Source organism: Euprymna scolopes, chromosome 12 (genome assembly GCF_053919585.1).
Source record: "Euprymna scolopes isolate OS-2025 chromosome 12, ASM5391958v1, whole genome shotgun sequence".
Classification (NCBI taxonomy): domain Eukaryota; kingdom Metazoa; phylum Mollusca; class Cephalopoda; order Sepiida; family Sepiolidae; genus Euprymna; species Euprymna scolopes.
In genome coordinates, this window is record NC_136493.1 from 37,064,823 (window position 1) to 37,092,461 (window position 27,639).

The following is a 27,639-nucleotide window of genomic DNA, read 5'->3' on the forward strand; positions in this document are numbered from 1 at the left end:
CCTAAGCCATTAAATTTTTTTTTTAATATATCCCATTCGTTGAGTTCCTAAGATAGATCTCGCTGTTTCTTTATTTCCCAATAATTAATTTTTTCATAAAAAGAATTTTTTAATTTTTATTTCTATATTTATAGCATGGCCGTTACAATCTTGCAATAACGTTAGTTTATTTTAGTTTCGTATTATTGACAAGTAATGTTTACATATTATCGTTATTTTAGTACTTAGATATAAGACCATTATAGGTTTAAATTTTAATTGAATATGAGAATAAATAAAAAGGCTGTATTATATATATACAATCATTGTACAACATTTCGAGTAAGGTATTCTAATCTATTATTATTTAATATTCATTGTCATTCTACTTGAATATGTTTTCATGTCGTTACTAATAACAATTATGAAGGGAGATAATCCAATTATGTTGTTAATTGCTACTAGTTAATTCTGCTGGAAATGGAGTCAATTTTATTTCCTATAGCAGTTAAAGCGAGATAATTCAGGCCGTTTGATGTTTTCGGTCTACTGATTAACTAGAAGGCGTCTATGATTTAATAATTAATTGTATCAGACAGATCCAGAACGTGCTACGGTTGCTTATTTCACAAATTAAGGATATAAATTATGTTTTTAATCTTTAAAATATTGCTTTTTACCCATGGGATTAACCCACATCTATTATTAATCACTTATGCTGCTCATGTCTTATAATTTGTGTGTTGTATTCTCTAATTATTATTCTGACAGCAAGACCACCCAATAGCTGCAAATGTGTTTAACTCCTGAATTTATGGGTAAAAACATTTAGAACAAGGAGTAAAGTAAGTAAATAAGTAAATCAGCATGGATTCTACCAACTTATTATGCCAGATGATAAAATCAATTAAATTAATTTTCAGCCCCCAAATTGCTAATTTAATTTTTAATAATAACTAGTTTATTGTTAAGTTGTTTTAATGGACTGAGGAGGGCATCACTTATTTCACCATCAATACTACTAAAACTGAATACAAAAATGCTCACCGTTTTGGAAATAAAATTCCATTCTTAGATGAGCTTTATACTTTATTTATATTTCTTACCCGGTTTAGAATAATAGAAACTATATTCGCATGTTAGATTTGGATCCTTCATTTAGATTATAACATCCCTAGCTATTTAACTCTGCATTAAAATTGAATCCTAGCATCCGATGATCCTTATTGTTGTAAAGAGTTATACCTCAGTTACATTTAAGGCGTGATAGCAGAAATCTATTCCTGTGAAGACATCCCTGTATGGCATCTAGTCTTTTATTCAAAATTTCCTCTTTGGAATTCACTATGTAGAAGGCTTCCAATAAACATAGATTGCACCTTTTTGATTTCCCGGGGCTGTACTTCCTCCTCCCCCTGTCCACTACTGACCATTTTAATTTAAAATCTTCATTATTTCTGTAAAGTTCCCTAACCCAATCACCTAATGCAGTTGTATTCCTCTTTTTGTTTTTACTTTTAATGCTGATTCTTGTACCCACGCCCCTGCTATCGTTTACTCCATCCCTTTTAGTTTCTATTTCAGGTTCCTTTTTAAAGATATATATATATATATATATATATATATATATATATATATATATATATATATATATATAGAGAGAGAGAGAGAGAGAGAGAGACAGACAGACAGACAGACAGACAGACAGACAGACAGACGGACAGAGATTAATAAAAATCAACTTTTTAGACGCACAGAGAAAATTAAATTCAAAAACATGACGGTTAGAAGATCGGACACGTGCGGTATTTTTATTTTTTTAAATAAACATTTATTTATTTATTTAAAGTGTTTAATTTCCGGTTTATAACAAAGCCCTCATCACGAATGTTTTTTTTTTGTTTTTTTTTTAACATACAGTTGGACTAGACGATAAACAACATCTATCTTCGTCAAGTAGATAGTGCCGAACTACACCAATGTAGTACACCATGGCAAGTAAGAAAAAATAAAATTTAAAAAATGTATTGTTAACCTGATTATGCCGTATATATGTGTATATTTCGAAAGAATCGTTACAGAATCGTTATTGCAGTTGAAACCAAAATTAAATCTGAAAATCTTTAAGAAGACAATAGTCACACAAGAAATGTTCAAGTGCATTTTGATGAGATCATCAAACCTATTAATGCGTACAATGTTTTGTTTCCGATCGTTCTTGGTCGCTTTCTCTGATTGGCCAATTGTTCATCAGAATCAATATTCACTTCTTGGTTCCCATGTTTATGTAGGCAAATGAGCTCAGTTAATCCATACTAACTCGATTTTCTTCGTGATTTGGCCAAGATAATCCAAGCTAGATTATCAGACCCATTAACTTCCTAATGATGTTGGGGAAGGGAAAGAAAGAGAAAAGGAAAAAGGAAAAAGTGTGGTGAAAATAAATGAATAGAATGAGAAAGAAAAGAAATTGAATTAAAAAAATTTATTGAACAAGGAAGGAGAAAATAAAGAAGAAGAAGAAAAAAAGAAATACAAAAGGGAAAATAAAATAAGGTCAAACGAAGAGAGGGAATGAATATGTGAAATAAAATGAAAAAATAGAGGGAGAAAGAAAGAAAAAACTAGAAAGAAAAATCTTCAAGGGGGAACGGGGAAAATGAAGAAAATGAAGAAATAAGAAAAAAAGGCAAATAAAACAAAAGCGAACAGTATACAGGGCCCAAGCAAAGTTGAGCTAAACTGCTAGTAAACAATAATTGTAAAGCTAGCAAGGGTTGCACAATCACCAACCTCACCTCTCCTGAATCAACTGCTTAGATCCAGTGGCAAGGTGAAGTCCAAGACGACTGGAAACAATGCCGAGATAAGCAGAGAGCATATACAGCACCTGATATTTTCAATTGGTCAACCATTTTAGTACTGACCAGGCCTCAACCTTGCTTAACTTTGATGATCTGACAGATTTTTTGTTTTTTATCGTGGATAAAGGATTAGCATTTTGTGTGAAAAAAAAAGACCTAATTTATTTGCCTCTTCATGATGGAAAAATTAAACACAAGCTCGGTTTTCATTGTTGGCAAAATCTAGTTCCCGAAATATAAGCTGTTATGATAGTGACAAAATTTTTTTTTGCCTCAGTCTAGAAGGATAATTTATTCACTGAAATTGTGGGGGGGGGGTTGTACTCTTGACTCACCACTTATGAAGACCATGAGCTACTTGATAACAAAAGTTAAGATAGAATGATAATCAGCTGAAAGATGAAGAACATTATGGGAGTACAGAAATTGATCAATAGTATAAACTGCATTTGATTACTTAGTTATAGGATTTTAAAGACAAGAATTTGCTGGCATTGGATTAGTAAACGACCAAGTTGTAATCAGCAGGGAAGCAGTGCCACAGTAATGTGTTGCATAAGTGAAAACTTTGCGAAAAAAACTCTGTCTATAGAAATTCTATCTGGTGTGAGGGAATTAGAGCGGGGGTGTAAATGCTGTTTATATTGTGGTAGCAATACAAGTTCTTGCTGTGAATGTCTTACTAGGAGAAACTAACGATTGAAGTTCGGTTCAGCTCTTTCCATGGAGGTAACGATAAAGTAGCAGGAAACTAGCAAGCATCTCTTCTGTGAGAAAGAGGCTGTAGGGAGGCGAAGAGAATCTGCCACTATATTTTATAGTTCATGTCGTATTCTGTTGAGGATGGAAATAGTGCTCTATGTCACAGATACTGCACTTTGCTCCTAGCAAAATGGGAAAAAGAAAATTTTCAGCCTTTTCTGGTTAATTTATTTTTGGGAGTTACAACTCTTAGTTGCTTTAATTTTCTGGAGCAATGCCAGGACACAAACCCTGCTAGTTGAAAATAAAATTTAAATTAAACAAAAAAAATTAAAATAAAATGAAATAAAATACATTTCTGAATAGCTACGTTCACTCGACCATTTTTCAAAGAAGTATTTGGAAAAAAAATAGAAGATTTGCAAAATAAAAAAAAATGGTGGTAGTTCAAGTGACACTGAAGAGTTCCACTTAAAGAAAAACAAGCAGGTTATTTGTTTATCAAATATTTGAAGAATTTTTAAGCCCAATGCTTGCATTTTATGCACACTTAGCAACGTTACTAAGCGTTGCCAGAGAATAACTAAGGACTCCTCTGCACTCCTGCTTCCAGCCCTGATCCCTCTACCATTTTTACTGTATTTTTTTTGTTTGTTTTTTTTAGATTTTTATAATTTTCAATATTAATTAGTTATTAAAAAAAATATTTTACTGAATAAGATTTATGGGTTTCTTTAACAAAAGATAATTTTTTTCTAACTCTACATTAACTGATTGAGTCTCAAATTTATATATAGAGAGGGGAGCACCCGGCTTTGCCCGGGCGTAAAATACACTTAAATATGATATTTTAATTTGTCTAGATTTCGTATATTTTATTATGGAGTCGTGATTTCAAAAGTAAAAAAAAGAAAGTATTTGGGTGCCATCAACTGGAATCAAAACCCAAAGCTAAACTGTAGCATTCAAGCTGGTGACGTTACCACTGTACCAATGTGACACGCATATGAATTGATTAAAAATTAAAAATAAACTAAGATTAATGTACAAAATGTTTAACTATTTTTACAATTTTGACCCATTTTGACCCATTAAAAACAATTTTAACCGGCAAAAGACCTGTAAAAGAACGGCCTGTAAAAAATTCAATTATTTGTGGCCCCTAATGCCGCCCTGTGACTTAATTTTGGAGGAGATAGAGTTTGAAAATATGGAGACAAACAGACAAACCGATAGACCGACAGATAGACAGTTATTTTTTTATTTTTAAATAGTCGAATTGAACATTTTAAATTGGTAAGGGGCGAGAGTATCCCTTACTTTACTTGAATTTAATGAATAAAAAGAGTTTTTTATAAGTAAACTTTTATTTTTCATCTGTGTATAAATTAAAAACATATGCAAACAAAAATTAAAAGAAATTTAAAACGACTTCACTCTATCTGAAATTTCAAAAAACAAAGTCAACATATGAATATAATATGGAACATATATTAAATTTGTGTTATCTCTATATAAATAAAATGAACTTATTTTTTTCCGTCGGATTTTGACCTTAATAGGATTAAAAAGCAAGATATTTCATGCAAATATAATATGCACAAACGGCAGAAAAATATCTGAGGTGTGTTATAGGCTTATTATTTCTCAAATTCCTCGATAATCTTAGATTTCTATACTTTTTCTGCTGAAAAGTCACGGCCAAAATCGGTTAAGATCAATGGAAGTGGTAAAATATTTTCTCTCTAATAAATTCCTCCTCCCCCTGCCACCACTTAACACCGTTTGGGGATCGTTCACAAGGAACAGTTGAGAAGAGAACACCGGTTTGGCTTCGTAGTTCTTTCATGTGAAGTTATTTAAAATCACTAAACTAAGCTGCAGTGCTCTGTGGCGTAGTGGTTAGCGTGCTGGATTTTTCACATTATATTTTCACGTTCGCGCCGACCGTAGTCGTTTTTTTTTGTTTGTTTTTTCCTAAACAACTGGAATGGACTTTTCTTGGTGGCCGAACTGTTAACGTTGCAGATGTTTTTGTTTTTTTTTCACACTTAATTTTCCTACTTTTACTCATGACTCCGGGTTTGATCCTTCCTACTTACCTACCATAACATTTTTTACCCCCCCCCCGTCCCGGAAACAAACACTCGGGCAACGCCGGGTACCCCCGCTAGTTAATTATATTCTCGTATTTGGGAAATTAAATAAGAAAATATCTTATGTGTGCCAGATACGAATATCAGTTTGTATATTTTTGTAATAAAAATAACTCAAATCAGACTTTATTCATAGTGAATCATTCAACTGATAACTTATATACGTATTCGCTAGAAAAAAAAATACATGGCAGGGAACAAATATGAGATAACTCGTAAACATGCAATTCAATATGCGTTATTTTGAGATGCCAGTTCAAGTTAAACACAATTATTGTACGCACCGAGCGCGCATTGATTAATAGAAAAAGACTTTCGTTACTACTAGTCGGATTTATTTGAGCAAATTAGGCACAAGGCCGTTTTTTTTAATGTGGAGAGTGAAGGGGAAATGGGGACCAACTCACCGGGGAGTAGGGGAGCTGGATAGTGACAATTTGTATGATGGGTTTCCCCCCACATATGGTCTTTGAAATGCATGCCCTCCCCCGGGGGGGATTTGAATTTCGTTACTACTAGTTTACTTGTATTAACAAAGGCTAAACAAATGGCAGCATACAAGAATACTCGTAGTTGTCAGCGAATAACTTTTAGTTAATTAATTTTAACTAGCAGAACCCGTGGAAATTCCACGGTAGTTGAGCATTTTTTTAAAGCACATTATAAATAAAATGAATAAAAATAAACCAAATAACAAATTTAAAAAGAATTTTTAGCAAATTCTTTTTTAATCTTTAAAACTAAAAAGAATTTATTTAAAAAAAAAGTTTAGATTTTTTTCAATGAACATTCAACACACAACGAATTTTTTTCTGAATATTTTTTATATAAATTATAAATGAAAAGATGTCAATTCACTTGTAGTTTGTTTTTTGAATGTTTTTATATAAATTATAAATGAACAGATGTCAATTCACTTGTAGTTTTTTTTAAAATATTTTTTATATAAATTATAAATGAACAGATGTCAATTCACTTGTAGTTTTTTTAAAAATATTTTTTATATAAATTATAAATGAACAGATGTCAATTCACTTGTAGTTTTTTTTTAAATATTTTTTTATATAAATTATAAATGAACAGATGTCAATTCACTTGTAGTTTGTTTTTTTGAATATTTTTTATATAAATTATAAATGAACAGATGTCAATTCACTTGTAGTTCTTTTTTTTTGAATATTTTTTTATATAAATTATAAATGAACAGATGTCAATTCACTTGTAGGTTTTTTTTTTGAATATGTTTTTATATAAATTATAAATGAACAGATGTCAATTCACTTGTAGTTTTTTTAAATATTTTTTTATATAAATTATAAATGAATAGATGTCAATTCACTTGAAGTTTTTTTTTAAATATTTTTTTATATAAATTATAAATGAACAGATGTCAATTCACTTGTAGTTTTTTTAAAATATTTTTTTATATAAATTATAAATGAACAGATGTCAATTCTCTTGTAGCTTTTTTTGAATATTTTTTTATATAAATTATAAATGAACAGATGTCAATTCACTTGTAGTTTTTTTTAAAATATTTTTTTATATAAATTATAAATGAACAGATGCCAATTCACTTGTAGTTTTTTTTAAATATTTTTTTATATAAATTATAAATGAACAGATGTCAATTCACTTGTAGTTTTTTTTGAATATGCAAAAGAAACTATAAAAAAAACTTGGTCTTCTCTCAACATGACTTTTTTTTAATTATAAAATCAAGTAACCAATTTTAAACTATAAACAGCCAGCCATATTGTTTTTTTGTTTTGAAAGTTTTTGGACAGGAAATGGTTTTAATGATTTTTAACTGATAAAAAGCGACTGTAAAGGGAGGTAATTCATTTCTCATTAATTTAGGTTTGCGATGATGGTGTTTTTTTTTGTGACGTCGACAAGTAAATTAATATTTTGATTGTTTATAATAATTTAAATACGTTTATTTATTAACAATGGTAGTCTGTTTATTCTTACACTAGCTGTTTATCATAAGAGTAGATATGCTCCTTTACAGCAACTAATTACACTGTTATTTTAAAGGTATGATACAAACGGCAGTTGTTAACGTAACTATTTTATTTTAGCCTCCACTAATTTGAAACAAACACAACGATTGGTCAAAACAAATTGTCATAACACGTTTAACAGAAAAACTTAATAAAGGCCGACTTATCATTGTAAAACAAAACCTTCAATTCCCTTTTCTGAAATATCACGAAGCAAAATGAAAATATTGATAGGATTAAATTTGTACTCTATGAAATCGATTGAAAATATGGTACTGTTTTTAAGAACATGGCCCGATGTTTGCTATAAATAACTTGCAAAGACAAAATTATATATATATATATATATATATATATATATATATATATATATATATATATATATATATATATATATAAGAAATGAGAAAAGCTAGTAAGCCTTTACATATTAAGAGTCCGGCTGGCTTTACTTTATATATAAGATGATAAAATCAAATGTAAAGCAACAAACTAATAAACTTGTGAGAAATTATTTCAGGCAAACAATAAAGAAAATAAAAACCAACAGAACTCATTTCTCGTTAATCAATAAAATAATTGATTTTCCGTTTTATTGATTATTTATATAATTTAAATCTTTCTATGACTTAGTTTTTTAAGAAGTTTAGTCAATAAAAACTTTAATTTTTGTTTTGTAATTATGACCTCTTGTTGATTGGAAATCATTATAACCGTTTTTATTTAGAAGAAATATAGGCCAGGCAACCTACTTAAGATTTGAACTCTAACCTTTAAAATTATGGCATTTTCACAATAGTTTTCTTACAAGCATTTAGCCCGGGGTTCATTAACGCATGAGTGGCCATAGTTGCTTTTTTTTTCGACTCAGAAGGATAAAAACCATATTTTCACAACATCTGTATTTTTCAGCAATATCTATATTTAGTCACAAAGACCAGGGTGCCTTTCAAATATTAAGCCAACTATCTGATGAATGGTATGCATGTATTGTATATATGGTGATTGGTAACACTGATGTCTGTGAAAACTTAGACTAAAAAGATACAATCAAGTTCATCTATTATCAAATTAACCAAATAGTCCTTTTAATCATCTCATATTTTATATCTATCTATCTTTCTATATATCTATAAAAGTGAACGTGTCTGTGTATTTGTCTGTATGTGTATCTTTGTATCTGTGTGTACATTTCCCTACGCAATAACTATATCTATTTTAAGTCTACAGACTTGAAATTTGATATACATGGTACTGAGATTTTGAGAAAATCGATGTGATCGGTTTCAGGCCAGAAATTTGGCGATTAAAGGGCCAAAGTTCAACGATTTGACCTTTGAGAACTCTACTAAACTCCTCCGAGAATTTTGGGTCTAAACACTTGACATTTTAGATATAGGTTTCTTGGACATGGATCTAAATTAATTACTTGATTTGAGCGCAAAACAAAAAATTTAAAGGTGTAATAATAGGGGTCAAAGTTAAAAAATTAACCGCTTTTTTTTTTTTTTTTTTTGCTCAACATACACCTCAAAATACCCGGGCAACGCCGGGCACCCATAAAAATGAACGTTTCTGTGTATCTGTGTGTGTATACATTTCCCTACGCAATAACTCTGTCAATTTTAAGTCTACAGACTCGAAATTTGATATACAGTGTACTGAGATTTGGGGAAATCTTTGTGATCAGTTTTCCGCCAGAAATTTGGCTGTTCAGGGGTCAAAGTTCAACGATTTGACTTTTTAGAACTCTGTCAAACTACTCCAACAATTTTGGGTCTAAACAGTTGACATTTTAGATATAGGTTCCTTGGACATGGATCTAACGTAATAACTTGATTTGAGCTAAAAACAATAAATTTTAAGGGGTCATAATAGGGGTCAAAGTTTAAAAAAATTAACCTCTACGGTTTTTACCAAATTATTCAGACAATTTCTGGTCTAAACATTTGAAATTGTACATAAAGGGTATTCAGCGATAGGGCAAGCTTTTTTATCGGTTTGGATCGAAAACTTTTAGCTACCAATATATAAATGTATGTATGTATGTATGTTTGCATGTCTGCCTAAAACTTTCGACAGAGGGGACGGATTTTACCAAGTTCGACCTTTCATACGACAAATATCAAAGAATTGGCTAAAAACATTAATATCTTCACCTTCAACTAGGCACTTTTCTACAAGAGAGGGGGGTCACTTTTTTTCGCCGATATTTTTTAAAGTTATCCTCTCCTTTCGATTGTCTAGCCTTAATGTTAACATAAGTCACTTTACCATTGTACCAACATGACACGCATATGAACTGATTAAAAATAAACTAAGATGAATGATTAAAATATATAACGATTTTTTCAATTTTGACCCATTAGAAACTATTTAACCGGCTAAAGATACATAAAAGAATGGTCCATAAAAAATTCCAATCATTTGAGGCTCTTAGCACCACTTTACGATTTTAGGTTTCAGAATAGATAGAGTTTCAAAATATGGCGACAGACAGACATAGTGAGTTTTATATATTAGAGTAATACCTGTTATGAGACGGGTATTTTGCTAGTTATAATTATTACACATAAGGCAGTTCGTAGATAGCCATTCCTCTTTTTCCAGCTTCTCCGATTTGGTTGACATCGGCCTGATATCATTTGTGACAGCAGTTTATTGAAGGCAGTTTGTAGGCCAAAAATATTTCTTTCAAAACGAAACGAGCCAGAAGCGATGGACTTGAGCATGTATCTTTTAAATGAAAATCGCTCCAGACAATGCATGAAGCCACTTGATGTTAGGATCTAATAAAAACGAGAGATGATCATTGCGAAAATGGGAGATGCCTATTTACCGTAGTCTTAAAAAAATAACTTAAGGAAGTACGAAAACAGAATGAAGAGAGTTTCACGAGCTTGCTCTTCTTGGAAAGAAGTTACTGAAATCAGAAGCTGTATTACAATGAGGTTTCAAACAATAACTGCGAATTGGTGAAGATCACTAGACCAATGATTCAAACGAGATGGAACAAAGGAAGCAGGGAATAATTTAGATAATTCTGAATAACACATGCCGTAATAGTATTTATAAAAAAAAGAGTGAGACTAGCGACATTACGTCTGCGAGAAAGAGGTTAATAATAAAAAGAAAGAGTGGGGTTCAATCAAATTACAGATACGTTTCTGCCCCTTATCAAGAACTCTCAAATGAGAACGAAATTCACCAGCTCAAATATGATGACAATATGCCATACATGGTCTGATAGCAGATTTGTAGAGATAGAGAACAGACTCAAGTGTGAGGAAGTGTTGAGAACGATAGAGAGAACCTATTTTACGAGAAAACCATGTAATGCAGTTACCAGAATTTTTTTCCTCTGCTGAATTCTTGCAAAACCCTCCATTCTGTACACTTACCATTATTATTATTCATTATGACCTGCACTGCACCATCTCATTCAAAGAACGTATAAAGAAGGCGAAAATGAAAGTCAGTTACCGAAAGAACATCCGACAGAAACTGATCAAATCCAAGTGAAGAGTCACAGCACGGATATTAAGATATACTGTCTTGACCCTGTGCTATTCTTTTGCAGAGTTGCTTCTCCCGTTTCAGAGAGATTAACAAATGCTATAACAATAAACTTAGCATTGAAAAAAATCTTCTGCTTTATCACTGGCTGCCTGAAGCCTACCAACCAAAACAATCTGCACTTCCTCATTAGCATTGCCTTGTTCAGATGTAAGAAGTTAAGTTGCCGGAAAAGTTGAGATCATAAACACTATCAGTGATAAACGCCATCTCCTTCTTTGATGTAAAGCAATGGTTCAACAACTAAAATACAGAGGAAACTTTCTCAGTCATTTTAAAACCCTAACAACATCTCAGGAAGAGACCAGAATATAGTTGTGGACCATATGGCTAGAGAATGCCCCATTTTTAATAAATTTTTTCTGACATGGGAATTTCCCCTTCGAAGACACTCTCTCCTGCTTGAAAAGCACACTGGTTTCAGTGGAAAACATTCAGCTGCCTAAGAGCAGGAATATCCGATCAAAAGATGAGACTACAAAATCGACCCAACCATCTGCGAGTATAGAGAGGAGTACCATACGATGCAACACTGCCGTTTTGGCTCTCTACTGCTGCACTGATTCAGCTTGAAAATCTTGCAGAAATACAACATAATGTAAAAGAACGGTGTAAAAAAGTGAGCAACTCTTGCTTGACCACATTCTGAAGACACATAAAAAAGAAGAAGAATTACAATTTGCTGAAATTCCAGTGGCGTGGAGAGTTTTGGTAATGCCCTAGTGATGCCTGAGGTTAACTCCTTTATTGTATGCCCCAAAGACTCATATATAAGTCTTAATACTTAGAAGCATTATGAGAATGGGAGATAGTTTGAATATGATTACATGCCTCAATATGAATTTTGATGCCCGAGGCCACAACCTCTCCCTTCCACTGCATGCCACTTCCAAGCAGAAATGTTAAATTATATGCAATATCTGTTTTCCTTCTCTCCAAGAGTTGTCATTCCCAATTCAAATTTCAGCACTCATGAATTTTTTAGATGAGGATTTAATATTCTTCCAACTACTGTTCTCATCTTAAGTGTTAATTTCATAACATTTCAGTCGATGTAACCTCCGGCATTCTTTAGATGTATCTTATTGAACTCAGCAATCTTTCTGTCGAAATTGGGAAATTTTTTTTGTCGAACTTGAGAATTTGCACGGAATTTCATGCAAAATAATTTATTTAATTCATGGGGTTAGCAGCAGCATGGTCTTGTCCCGTAAGTCATAATTGGGTAGAATTTCTAAGTAGTTTGCAATTGTATTTCGAGTGTGACCTCCAAGGACTCGTGGTGTAATGGATAAAATACTTGGTGAAATTCAGTTGTAAAGTTACACTCTTCTGAAGGTTGAAGGTTCAACCCTTAGTGTGGGCGACACTAAAAATACAACTGCAAATTGCTTAGGTCTTCTACCCAACCATGGCTGACAGAACGAGAGCATGCTACCCCATGGATTATATAAAGGATTGCGTCTTTAATTTCGTGCAGATTCGAGAAAAAGATTTCCTAGTTTGACAAAAGATTTCCGAGTTCGATAAGATACTCGTGAGGAAGGTTGGAGGTTATGTCGACCAAAACGTTGTGAAAAATAACACCCAATATGAAAACAGTCGTCCGAAGAATTCAAAGAATACGAATAACCCACACTCATATCTTGAGGATTAGTTTTATCTTCTTAAGAGCGAAACTGAATTTTCTTTCAAAGATTAAAAAATCCCCACAAGATAACAAATAGTTTGTTAAATTTGTTGTCTGATAACTTATCGGTTGCTTGACTGCTAGGCAATTATAACGTATCATTTTATGTCTTATCTTTAAAAACATGTTCCGCAACTATAGCCACATACTTGGGGTATGTATAATGTAATAATATTTTTTTTATTCAAGTTTTATTTATCTAAAGAAAAAAAAAAACATTATCAGATCGGGAACTGATATCGTTTTTTAAAGTGATTAACATTTCTGTGTAATGCAGCAAAAATAAAAAAAATGTTGCTTCATGTTTAAATGGGAAAATAAAGTTAACGTTATTAATGGCCACATAAATTAATAGGCACCTCCAATTCTTTTCACAAAATCGGTGACATCATCAGTTTGTGTTTACATTAAGTATTGATGCATGTTCAAATATTATATTTATTTTATATTACATTGAAATATATTGAAAAAAAAAAAGCAAAACCTTTACTCAAAATTATATGTTTAAAACTAAACATTTCGGAAGAATGGAATTTAAAACATTTTAGTCCTTTAAAAATTAGTTACTCTTGAGAATGTTTTTTTTTTTTCTTCTTTGCAGTTCAACAGATTATGGTCTATATTTAATCAGAAAAAGACGCTATTCTTTTATAAAAAAATATTGAATTAATTTCCATCGTTGTATTTACAGAAAATCGGTTCATTCACAAAAAAAATAAAATAAATAAATATAAATAAACATTATGTGTTTTTTTTTCTAACTGTTTCATTTTATAAAATATAAATATTTCTATTAATTATAAATTATAAATTATGAAATACTTTGTCCAGATTTCGTAAAATGAAATATGGGCGGAGGAATCACATTTAAAAAAAAAATTTCCCATTATATAATTTGTGAAAACTGCAGTTTAAATATAAATGACTCCAAACATAAGTATCGAGAATTTCGTGAACATCTAACCATTAGTTGATTTTTGTTAAACTTATTAAAAAACAGATAAGTTTGCACCCTAAAAATGGCCACTACATTGGAAAGTTGTTTTAATGAAAATACGATTTAAGTCCCGCATTTCTATTATTTCTATACATTGAAAAAAGTTTGGACAAATATTACCAGTTTATTTTAGTTTTTTTTTTTTTTTTGGATGATACAAAATTTATGAGGATATTAACTTACAGAGTGGAACGCTAAAATTGTCGCCCTTAAAAGATTCCATTTCCGTTTGATGAAAATCGGTTTTCTTTTTTTTTTTTTTTTGCAGGTCAGTTGTGTACAAATCGCAAGAGCGATAAGGAGCCTTCTATCATGTCTGAAAGTGACACAATGTTTCAACGAGCAAGATCAGAAATGCACTGCTGTACTATTCATGCTCTCTACCTATCCAAGTTATGACAACAGGACCATTGCCAGTAGCCTCAAAATGCAAACCCGGACGGTCCAATGCTTGAGGGCACAGCTCAATGCATAGGACGACTCACGGTTATGGTCTTTCATGTGGTTTCAAGTGAGGGTCACATCATGCCATCTCACACCTTCGAAGTCGGCTTGAAAATCAACACCAAAGTGTACCTGGATGTGCTGAAGAGTGTGGTGATCCCCTGGTGCAATAAATTGGCCGCTGGCAGACCCTGGCTGTGACAGCAGGACTTGGCGCCAGCTTACAAGTCCAGAGAGACCCAAGCTTGGCTCCAGGAGGAGTGCTATGACTTTGTACCTATTTCCTCACTGCCCCCCCCCTTCTCCTCTGACCTGAACCCACTGGACTACTTCATTTGGACATACGTCGAGAACATCACCAGCATGACCTCCCACAATACCAAAGCCAGCCTGAATGCTGCCAGCCGCCAAGTATTTGCCAAGCTCCTGCCAGTGCTTATAGAAAAGGCATGCTCCCAGTTCCGGACCCATATCGAGGCGGTGATTGAGGCTGAAGGCGGCTACATTGAATAGATTTCAGCTCTTCTGCATACTCAAGTTCCCTGAATTGAATTTTTCAATAAAACTTCTTTAATAAAGCTGTAGTGCTTTCTTTAGGGTGACAACTTTACCGTTCCACCCTGTATTTAACAGCTGTGTTAAATATGGGGGGGGGAGTAATTCTGTGGTGCACTTTGTAGGTACCTATAAAATATTTTAAAGGAAACGCACTTGAGAAATTCGTCAAAAAGCAATTTATTTTTATTTACATACTTATTTGTGACGCACTTGCATTAAAAATTGGTGCTTGTTAAGATAGATCATTTTTTTTAAATATATTGTTTAAAGCAAAACCAATATTACGTACTTAATTGCCATGTCGAAAATAGTAATATATCAAAAATTATGAAAAATCATTGGGTAGAAAGTTATTTATAGTTAAGAGTAATTTTTACAGAAAAATGGGCAAAATTGCATTTTTCTTAGATGTTATAAAGTAGATGATGAAGAGTTCATATGCAAGGGACATAACTCGGAACGCAAAATTTAAATTACGCCGATATTTACAGCCGACAGCGATAGCCTTAAAAAAAACCCCTAAAAACACAATAGCAGTTGCTCTACTCAATGTATTTCCATAATTTTTGGATATATTACTAGTTTCGACATGCTATCGTTTTTGCTTAAAGCGACATATTAAAAAATCGATTGGTGCTTGTTAAGATAGAATCAATAGATGGATTTTTTTTAAATATGTGCTTTTAAGCAAAATAACAGTACTTACTTGTCATGTCAAAAACAGTAATATATCCAAAAATTACAAAAAATTCGAGTAGAAAATTATTCATAGTTAAAAGTAATTTTCACAGAAAATTTGAGGAAATGACATTTTCTCTAGATGTGAATACCTTGAAGATTGCGAATACAGGGTTAATATTTATCTCCCTTTTCATCCTAGACCATAGCAATAGAGTTTTTTTTTCACTAAAAAACACAATAGCAGTTGTTTTAATTGATGAATTTTCCTAATGTTTAGATATATTACTGTTTTCGACATGACAATTAAGTAGGTAATGTCATTTTTGCTTAAAACCACATATTTGAAAAATCGATCTTTCGACACTGTCTTAAACACCCAATTATTTTATCAAAATCATGGACTGCAGTTACCTCCCCTGAATTTTAAGAACTCTTCAATATTAACAAATACGATAAAACTGTATAATGCAATAAATTCTATTGGCGGACCTGTACGAGAATGCCCACCTCCTAAAAATTTGTAGTTTACACCTTTTCCTAAATGTTTTCTGACGATTATCATAGATTACAGACCTAAGTATCATATTAGCGGAAAAAATTTTGAAAAAATAAAAACTTTAATGACTTTTAAGAAACGGGTTCACTTTCTTGTTATAACGTTCTACTTTATTGCTACCTGACTTACTGTCCATTTCTTTACCGACGTGTGACGTGATTAGGGCGTTATAACAAGAAAGTGAACCTCTTCTTAAACGGAATAAATTCATTTTTTTTTCAAAATTTTTTCTGCTGAGATGATATTTAAGATTATTCATGATAATCGTGGGGGGGGAAAAAAAGGTAGAAACATGCATTTTTAGGGGGTGGGGGCACTCTCCTGCAGTCCTGCAGGTGTGCCATTTGATTTTTACTTGCAAGTATCTTACTACGCGATCATTTTTCATAATTTTTAAAATTTTTACTAATTTCGACGTGACACGTAAGTATGTCATAGAAATTATTCTTTAAAACTTAAATTGTATATATTTGAAATTATATTAGACTGCACAGTCATCGTTTAAATAAAAAAAATATGGATGAAACCAAAAACTTTTCAGAGAAAAAGCATGAAGATGTCATATTCCAAAAATCACAAAAATTTGATCAAGTATTGTTTTTTATTTAAGAAAATAAAATTTTACGATTAAGCATTTTTTTTTTGCAGCGATGATTAAGCAGTTGATTATGGATAGAATGTTAAGGAGGAGGTAACCAGATATAAATTCCGAGTTCAATCAAATATGACGACTGGTTTCTTTCACACTAAGCAATGCATAAAATTTGATTTTCTTAAAAACTAAATACATGATCAAATTATATGATTTTAGAAATATGCAAGTTTTATTCACTCACAGGTATGTACATCATATATAAAGACTTTTCTGCATACTTTTGCTGTAACTACACTATAATAGCGAAATCTGGAAAACAAAAAATCGATTAAAAAACAAAAAACTAATATATACTGACTTTTTGTGTTAATTTCAATTAAAAGCAATGATGTTTATTTAATTGGCATGTCAGAAATACTTAAATATTACCGCATTATTTAAAACAAAAAAAATCATAAAAACCATCGCCATATTGTATCAAAAACATGTAAAATAACAAGGGGAATAACTCAGTCATGCTAAAAGCAGAACAACTAAGTCATATTTATGATTGTTAATGCACAATTTATTAAAAAATTGGCAACCGTTACCCCCCCTCCTTTTGAATTCTCCAATGTTTTTAACTAAACATTTTAATTTTGCTAATTTTCATCAAAAAATATTACCTTTAATTTTCATCGTTTTTCCTAATTTTTGGGTATAGTCATTACTGTAACATGCCAATTAAATAAAGACCATCGGTTTTTCTTGAAATTCAATATTAAAAATATCGAACTTCGCCATTATAGAGTACCATTTCCTTTACTTAAAATGTTCATTATAAGTGCAACTCTAAATAAATACCAAATAAAAGATAGCGGTTCTTTAGTAAAGGGAAATAACTCAGAGTTAGCAAATGGGTAAAAATTTCATTTAAGAAAAAAAAAAAAAATGGTGGGTTAAATTAAAGCACCATAAAAACCCAGCAGTTTTAGGGGAGATTTTTTTAAAAATGTATTAACGTATGTCAAGGACAATTACTTACGCTTTTAAGTTCCTTATTTTCTTGGTAATTGATCTACAGAAGAAGGTAAGCATAAAATTTGACTGATTATGAACAGAATTATTGGTGGTTGCACAAAATCTCCCCATATTACAAAAAAAAAAATAAATAAAAAATATCTTTATGATGTACATCTCCACGATGATTCAAAAGAATGATATTCCCCAAATCATCAAAATTAATCAGGTAGTTGTGAAAATAATTTTTAAACAGTTTAAAGCAATGACACTTCTACACTATCAGAACCAAATTTTGTAGTTGATAAATGGAGTTTTTAGATAAAAAAAAACAATGGTTTCTTTTTTTGTCAATTCTAATAAATTACAATGGTAGCTTCCAAATTATGCAGTCGAAATTACCTGAATATTATTGAATTATTAAACAATACAACTTTAATCGTGTTAACAGGTGAAAAATTGCCGCCATCATATTTAAAGCTAAACGGAAAATAACCTCCCTTTTGAACTCTCCTGTGTTTTATGATCTTTTTCTTTAAATTCTATTTTTTATTTTCTTCACTAAATAATTTTCTACCTTATCGATTTTCGTAATTTTTTGATATAATCATCTTAAAAATATGAGGAATACGTAGATATCATTGTTTTCATGTGAAATTCAGTATTACGATTTCTGAAATTTCGTTCTGATAGTGCAGAAGCGCCAAAGCAATCAATGGGAAATCGTGGGAAATGGGAAAGGTGATTTCACAAGTTTTAAATATTATTAAGTTCCCTTCTTTCTTCAAGATGGCGACGCAAACCAGTTGTTATTTTCTAAATCAAAAATGAATCTACTTGATCAATTTATATGATTTTTGGAATATGATATTTTCGTTTCGTCACGGGTATGTACATCATACAGATCTTTATTTTTGTTTTTTAATCATAGGGGGAATTCTGGACAAGAACCAAATTGTTTTTATCAATCGTTAAAAAAAAAAAAAAGAAAAAAAACAGTAATGCTAATCAGATTGTTGATAAGACAAAGCGTTTTTTTTTTTTTAACGATTTCATTTTGTATGAGGAGTGTTCAAAAAATAAATAAACAACGCCTACTTTTTATTTCCACCCAAACTGATCAGAGGGCAAGGCAAATTGCATTGTTATGATGACTGAACTTAAACATTAAAGAGCTACAAGTTTCATCTCTCTGTTGCAGATACTGACGATATGAGATTCTAAGAAAGCAACCCCCTGTCATGGAAATGCATCAGAAACAGAGATGTGTCATTGAATACCTGGCAAAAGTGGACTGAGAATGGTGTTGACCATGTAGAAAAAATAAATTCTGGAGCACAAAAGGGTGCCTATTTACTTGCTTCTCCCGATAGTACACATCGATAGGTTTTTGATGAGGGAAAACCCAACTCCCCCAAAAGGGGCCACTTTGGATTAGAACAAAAATAAATTTGCCTCAGTTCAAAAAAATCTCTCCGTGTATTTGCAGAAATATCAAAAATCAACATTTACAACAAATTAGTCAGAATGCTATTCGAAAATGTAGAGTAAATTGGAGTCGTTAGTCGTCCTGGGTCACAAATACTAACAAATGTCTACCGTACTCTCAACTTTGATCCTGAAGACACGATGTAGATATAATGTGTGTTTCGAAATCCTATGTAAATCGTGCTTCTTCGCTTATCAATTGGATATGCTATACGATGCATGGGGGGAAACTCTGTCATGAAGAACATTTGATTTTTATCTCAGATGAATTATTTCCCCTGTTTGTGGTTAATGAAAGTAAAAATAAAAAAATAAATAAAAATAAAACAGCTGAAATAAAAAAGTATCTACAGTAGAACCCCGGGATACAACATAAAAAAAATAGTCACAAAATACTATACAGTATATAATACACATGTATATAATCAAATAACATTATAACTAATACCGTAAGGCGGGGCAAATAATATAAGCAGGCTCCGGAAAACATCGTAACCTGAAAAACTGTATCATTGTATTGTACTATCCTCGTATCCCGTGGTTCAAATGTACTTCGTCATAGCTGCCATATTTAATTCAGAAATTGTGAACCCTTGTTAATCTAAACAAATTCCCATTTACATTTTAGGCCGAATATTTTTGCAAATAATTTGATTTCAACAATTTTGTTTAATTATTAACAAATAATAAAATCAAACTTTCTTTTATTGGATGATTTTTTTTCTATGATTTTGAAAACCGAACTTGTGACACGAAAACAAAAACGATTCTCTTAACAGTCGCGTAAAAACTACATTTTGTATTATTAATGTTATCAACTTTGTGACATAAAAAAAGACCCGCCGAGGCTTTCTTTTCTGGATATTTTGATTAAATAAAAATATCGTTAGTTTTAGCGTCCTAAATTATGTGATGAAAAAATAACTGAATCTCTTACTAAAATTCCTTCACTCTCAACTGGGCAGCGACTTGACTATTCAAATGTTCAATGAATCATTGAACATTTGAATAGTCAAGTCGCTGCCTGATGATATCTGTTGTTTGATTGAAACAAGTGGCTGTTTGTAGCAGCGGGATGTGAGCATGTTTATATAACAATAAACAAGTATTATCAGCTCTTTTTATTGAGCACTGTATAACAACCTCGTTGAATTCACTAGTCCATTACTTTTGAATAAAAAAAAAAAAAATTAAAAAAAACCCGAGTATATATATATATATATATATATATATATATATATATATGAATTATACTCCGATAAATCTGTTTTTTTTTTTTGTGTATTGATATCCATATTAAAAACCCTTTTTTTTATTTTAAAAGAAAATACAACTTTGTTATATATGGTCGTGAAATTTCATTCATCTGCAAAAGATCTAGCTAATTTGCATATTCTTTTAAACATTCATTTTAATTAATTCCCTATTAGTTTTTTTTTTTTTTTTCGTTTTTTTAATGGGATGGTCATCTTCAGTTAACGTGTAATTATATTCATGCAGATATTCTGCATGATTTATACTTGCGTAATATTTACGTAAAAAGGTTATAGTGAACACAAATCTCTTTCTATATATATATATATATATATATATATATATATATATATATATATATATATATATATATATATATATGTATGCATATATATTTGTTTAAAAAATTTTGCCAACCAAACTCCTCTGTCAGTTTCTGGTCTACAGACATGAAACTTTATATAAAGAGTAATCGAACCCATGCAAAACTTCATATTTTAGTTTTAGCCGGGGAAATCGGCGCAAAAGTGTAAAATTTAAAGAGATGAAATTTGCTAGGTGAAGGTCAGACAACGGCATTACGAATATGCATGCGTAACGTAATAGCGATTGTTAATGTTTTAATTTGTATCCTTGCAGCAAACATGTCTTCATAGCTCAGATATTAACGTTAAAAGAAAACAAAAAACGTAAGCTAAACGTTTTGGTTTCGATTCTCGGTGGTGGCGCATGGAGTCATTTTTTTTTTTTTTTTTTTTTAACTTTTTAAATCCTTACCATATATTGGGTCCAATATAATACAATAATGAATACGGAATCTTCATTAATCAAAATATCATATTTAAGTGTATTTTACGCCCGGGCAATAGCGGGCCGTCTGTTAGTATAAATAAATATAAAAGTGTGTGTGTGTGTGTGTGTGTGTGTGTGTGTGTGTGTGTGTGTGTGTGTGTGTGTGTGTGTGGCAGAACAATCAAAACGACAAGACAAAAAAAAAATTTAAAAAAGTAAAGATTTAAAAAACTGAAATTTATTGCTAGTTCGAATTTTTAAGAATTTCAGTCACGTTTGTAAATTGGACATAGTGTACAATCCATGGGAGGCAACTCTGTTTCGGAAACATTACATTTATAGAGGAAAATTAAGCTAAACAAATTTAAATAACAGTACGCGAAATACATACTTTAGAATAGTTGAAAAATAAAATAATTAAGCAGAGATTAAGTGCATAATTTTAGATATACTTAAAAAAAAGAAGTAGTATATGTAAAAATGTAAAATATATTAAAAAAAGAAAACAAAAAACGTGTAAATAATAACGACGGAATCTATTTTATAACTGGTTTATTAAAGACTTGTGCAAGGGAGATAACTCTGATATCTCAAATTAATATTTTTCAATGTGTAAGTATTTACTTTCTTCCCACCGCAAAAAGATGTGACACAAGGTCGGGTAGTTGGGTGAATGCAGCCACTGCACCTAAAAGAGGGGCACTATGACCTTTTAAAAATTGTCTGAGCAGCCGGGCAGCCCTGTCTGCAATTTTTCGGTAGGCGCGCCTCCTCGCCTCAGACATAAAGTAATAGTTTATTGAATAAACTTACTCTGCCCGAAAGATAAGGGGCAACGACATGGGTGGGTGGATCTCCTAAAATTACCCAGAACCATACCTCAGTCCGAAGGATGCAAAATTATTCCCTATTAGAAAATGGCCGAGAGTTGTTAAATATAACCTACTTAGGTCGTGCCAGGTAGTATCCCAATTTCAGAAGAACTAAATATTTAATTTCAAATATCAGTTATTCGAAGAAAAGTTGTCTTAAATATTTTTCATGGAAATCGCTTGAGACAAGGCATGAAGCCACTTGATGTAAGAAGTTTACAAGAAAGAAAGATGATTATTGCAAAGACAAGAGATGCCTATTGACCATAGTCTCTTCAGTCTGTAGGTAGGAAAACAGTAAAAGAGTTCCACAAATTTGCAGTTCTTGGAAAGAAGCTACTGGGATACGAAGGTGTATTACAATGAGGTATCAAAATATAGTGAATTGATGGAGATCTTTAGATTAACGAGTCCAACGAGCTAGAACAGATCAGACCATTCTGAAAAACACATGATGCAATAATATTTGTATAAAAGACTGAGACTAGCAACATCACGTCTGTAAGAGAAAAGTTACAGTGAAGAAGAAAGTGTGAGGCCAATCAAATTACAGATACTTTTCTGCAATTTGTCAAGAACCTTCAAATAGTATACAGATTCACCAGCACAAAAATGACAACAATACTCCATACATGGTATGATAGCAGATTTGTAAAAATACAGAATAGCCTCAAATGTTTAGAGCAACAGAGAGAACCAATTTTATGAGAAGCAGAAAGAACAATAGGTTTAATATAGTGACTCTAAGTAAGATTTGATGAGAAGGAAAGATCAAGAAATTTTCGAGTCAACTTCTCATCGAGAGCAGAGCTATCCATAAGAATATCAGAAAGAAAAGGGACGCACCAACGATTGAAAGACTATAGCTGAGTCTTAACAGTATTAAAGAAAACAAGTCATTTCCTACCCCAATCTATAACTGCCTCTAAATCATCTGCTAGATGAACTGCATATTTCAACTGGAGCAAGATGGGGGAGAAGCAATACCAGAATATAAGATGGGGTCATCAGCATAAATGTTAATTTTCTGAACAATATTCTCTGGAAGGTCATCTATAATATAAATCTCACCTGCCTGTTTAAATGAATGTATGTATGTATGTATGTATGTATGTATGTATATCTGCCTAAACTTTCGACAGAGGCGACGGATTTTCACGAGATTGGTATTGTTTTGAAGCTCGACCCTTCGGGCGATAAATATCGGATAATTGGCTAAAAACATTAATTCCTTCACTCTCAACTGGGCACTTTTCTACATAGAGGGGTCGCTTTTTTCGCTGATATTTTCGAAAGTCATCGCCTCTTTTCGATTGTCTAGCCTCAATTTACACCTACATCGCTTCCAGTTTAGTGATAGGTGCAACAGCTAAAACGTTACATTTTTTTTTCACTTTCTTTTTCTCCTTCGCGGTACAGGTTCGAGCCTGCCTACCTACTACCAGTTTTTCTTTTCTTTTTTTTTTGCGCTCGTAATTTCCTTCTTTCTTTTTTTCCCCCTTTCTTTTCCACCTTCGTATCATGGGTTCGAGCCTGCCTGCCTGCCTGCCTAATGCAACTTTTTTTTTTTTTTTTTTGCTCAACACACACATACAAACACTCGGGCAACGCTGGGAACCCAGGCTAGTTTATATAGAAAAGAAATAGTGTTGAACCTAGAATAGAGCCCTGAGGAACACCGGTATTGATAGGAAACGAAAATGAAGATCCTTCATCACGAGTTAATAAACTTGCATATTTGAAATTCGGCGGACAATTTTTTTTTGTTTTCATTTTTGAAGAACTCCACTCGGAACAAGAGGAGACAAACGAGTTTTCAAAACAAAACAAACAAAAAAAAGCAAACTTTTAATGATTGTTTTAATTTATTAAAAATGTTTAAGTTCTTGAATAAAAAGTTAGTTCTTTTTAATAAAAAGTCATACATTTTAATATAATTCATTCATTTCAGAATTTTCTTTTCTTCAAATGAATATTCATTAAAATATTTGTTAAAAAGTAGTGTATTTTTTAAGTTCTTTTTTTTGTTTTGTTTTTTAAATAGTACATTTCCATTTTTTGTTTTGTTTTTTAAGTAGTACATTTCCATTTTTTGTTTTGTTTTTTAAATAGTACATTTCCATTTTTTGTTTTGTTTTTTAAATAGTACATTTCCATTTTTTGTTTTGTTTTTTAAATAGTACATTTCCATTTTTTGTTTTGTTTTTTAAGTAGTACATTTCCATATAAATCAAAAAATACTGTCTGTAACTTATTTCAAAAGTTTAGTTATTTTAATAAAACTAAAAACTAACAAAAATACTTAGTCAAAATGCGCCAGAGTACCAACTGCACGCATAAAAAATTGAATGCACATGTGTTAAACAAACATGGCGACCAGTGAAAACAATAGGGAATACATTGGATATTAAAGATCTTAAAATCCTAAGAACTACGGGTTGGTGACAATTTTAAATGTGATATTTGTCCAGAGCAGATTCAAATACCCCTAAAAAACCTTCTTAAAGTTTTTGTTTTTAGTTGGCACTCTAGACAATTTAACAAAATATTTTAAGTCGGTAAATGCCCTAGTAATTAATGTATTATGTTCAGTGGCGGCTCGTGCATGGAGCTGTGGGACTGCAGCACCTCCAAGTTATTTCTACGCAATATTAATGATAAAATTAAAAATAATACGTTTGTTTATTATTATTATTATTATTATTATTATTATTATTATTATTATTATTATTATTATTTTATTTTTTCTATGTGTACATTATAAAATCATTAACTTTAATGTCGGTATCTCCAAATTCATATAATAACAAAAATAAAACTTGCTTGGAGCTGTGAAATTCACAGTTACACTTTCTTAATGAAATTCTCTTGTACGCATGCGCGGATTAGACGCTTTAGGCAGCCGATAAAAGCCGCTGGAAGAACTGTCGCTTGGCGCAGTTCCGTGTCGTGAAATTCGTTGTTTGCTTAGAGTGTGCGCCTGTATAGATATGATAACATTGTTATTGAAAAAAAAAAGGAGGTTTACTTATATTTTTTTAAATTATTATTAAAATCTGCACATAACGTGTTCTTGTACTTAAAATATTGTGCTATTTTTTTTTTTAATACACACACTTTTAGCGTTGCGATTTAAGTCGGTAGCAGACGGAAATATATAATATGCAGAAACTGTTTATTTTTATTTATTAAAAGTATTCGGGAATTTAGCAGTGAAGCTAACACGTGGCCAAGAGTAAAAACCAAATATACAATAAATAAATTTTACCATAAAAATAAAGTTACTTTTCCATCTACCTGCCTTTTTGCTTGTTTCATTAAAGTAGTTTTAAATGCTATTTATTTTGCAACAACTAAACTTTACAAAAACAACTGTTTACATTTTTTCCTAGAAGCAAAAAAGCGAAGAAACAGTTTATGTTGAAAATATATTTTAGTTAGAAATCTTTTTAGCGTGTATGTTTTAGATATAAAAAAATTAGCATTTATTTGCCTCCGACAAGGACAATGTTAGAAGTTTTACACTTTGAAAAATGGATTTTTTACACAAGATTTTTTAATTAAAATGTGTTTGTAAGTAAAAAAAACACAGTTTTTTTTTATAATTATGCATTTTTAAACTTTACATTGAATTTGTTAGTAGATGGGTCAGATAATACGCATTAAAAAAAGTAATTAGAAATCCTTCTGGACTGAGACAATTTTAATTTTTTGTTTTTTTGGGAAGAAAGCTACATTAAAATTCGATGTTTTATAATGCTTATATATGGCATCCTATTTTCTTATAATAAATCTCCACTTGATGTCGATCTTTACCGGCATGGGAAGGTCAGTAAATAGCCAAGTTTGTTCTTTTTATATAAAAAGCAAGTTGTTAAAAGATTTATAAATAAAATTTTGTATCTTTAAATATTTTTGTTTGTTTGCTCACTATATAAAAATGTAAACTTTTTTATTTTGCATTTTATTTACAAATACGTTTTGTTATAAATACATCTTTAAAAATAAATTTTGTAAATAAAACTGTTATTAAATAAAACGCTATTTTCAAATAGTAAACTCCTAAATTAAGCCTCGTAGGGAGGCAGATAAATTTCAAAGTTTTTCTTTTTTGTTTTTATAAAAAATAAGTTATTTTTAAAAATGTTTTTCGTTTGTTTGCAAAAAAACAAAAAAACAAAAAAAAAACGCAAACTTTTATTTAATCTGAAAAGGAATAAATATATATATTATTTTTATTCTGTAAAGTGTACATAATTCAAAAAAATCTTTTTAATAAATTTTTTTTTTGCATATTATCCATTTCTGATTGATTATTTGTCTTTGTTATATATTTGAATATTTATTTGAATGTTTGTTTATTATTTGATTAAATATTTATTTATATATTCGAATTCCTTTACACGATATTAAAAAAATACATAAAATTTTTGAAGCAGCACCCCCACTAATCTCAGGCACGAGCCGCCACTGATTATGTTGTGTTATTGCGTTAATTTAGTGTTTTGCTTCGCTTTTATCAATAAGTAAAATGTTTAAGTGCTTTAAAAATTGGTACAAATGTGTTCTCTTAGCAGACTGCAGTGTCCGGTACAAAGAAAAGGAAAAAAATGGCTGCTGTTTTTCTTCATATATATGTGTGTGTGTGTGCGCGCGCACATGTGAACTGGCATTAATCCTATTTGGGTTTGACCGGCTTCCTCCAAAGGAGAAAGTTCCATGGGAGTATGAAATTCACAAGTGGTCCCCAGTCGCATGTATATCCCTGTTGAGGGATATACAGACATTATGTTTTTGCAACTCTTGTAGGAAAGTGTCGACGTCCTCCTACATACAGCGCCTGGAATTTCCAAATTGGTCACCCATTTTAGTAATGACCAGGCTCAACGTTGCTTAACTTCGGTGATCTGACGACGACTGGTGTGTCAACGTGATTATGCCGTATATTTTCTCTTTATATGTTGACGATCTTGTCACCTCATATGCAAATGAGATGCTTCAATGTAAAAAAAGAAAGCCTAATTTCTCAGAGACGGACTTGATTTGGAATTTAGATGTGGGGATAACAAGTTTTGATTGCAGTGTGTCGAATTTTAATCTTGCAGATTGTTACTTGAAAGTGCAGCCTATTTCTTGTCCTTGTCTCTTTTGCGACAGTGTGTACATGTTAATAGCTATGTAATGGTACACTACTACAATAAAAATTCCTCCTCCTACTCCATCTCTACTACTACTACTACTACTATAACTAAGTTAAAAGTTGTTTACTTTCTAAATGCTTTTTCTTTTTATATACACAGTTTTTCAGGTTACGATGTGGAATACAATGTTTTTTTCCAGGCCCTGATTACGATATATGCTCCGCCTTACGCTGTAATTTATAATGTTATTTGATTATATACATGTGCATTATATACTGTACTGTATTTT

General features: G+C 31.3%; 1 protein-coding gene across 1 annotated transcript in view; it reads right to left on the reverse strand.

Moving 5' to 3' along the window:
- LOC145291250 (uncharacterized) overlaps nucleotides 1-27,639 on the reverse strand; it is a 1,874,965-nt gene that overhangs the window by 1,292,122 nt on the left and 555,204 nt on the right. Inside the window, exon 3 of the mRNA XM_080136855.1 lies at nucleotides 17,829-17,861. Within this exon, the coding sequence (XP_079992981.1) occupies nucleotides 17,829-17,861 (33 nt within the window). The remainder of the gene's footprint in view (nucleotides 1-17,828; nucleotides 17,862-27,639) is intronic.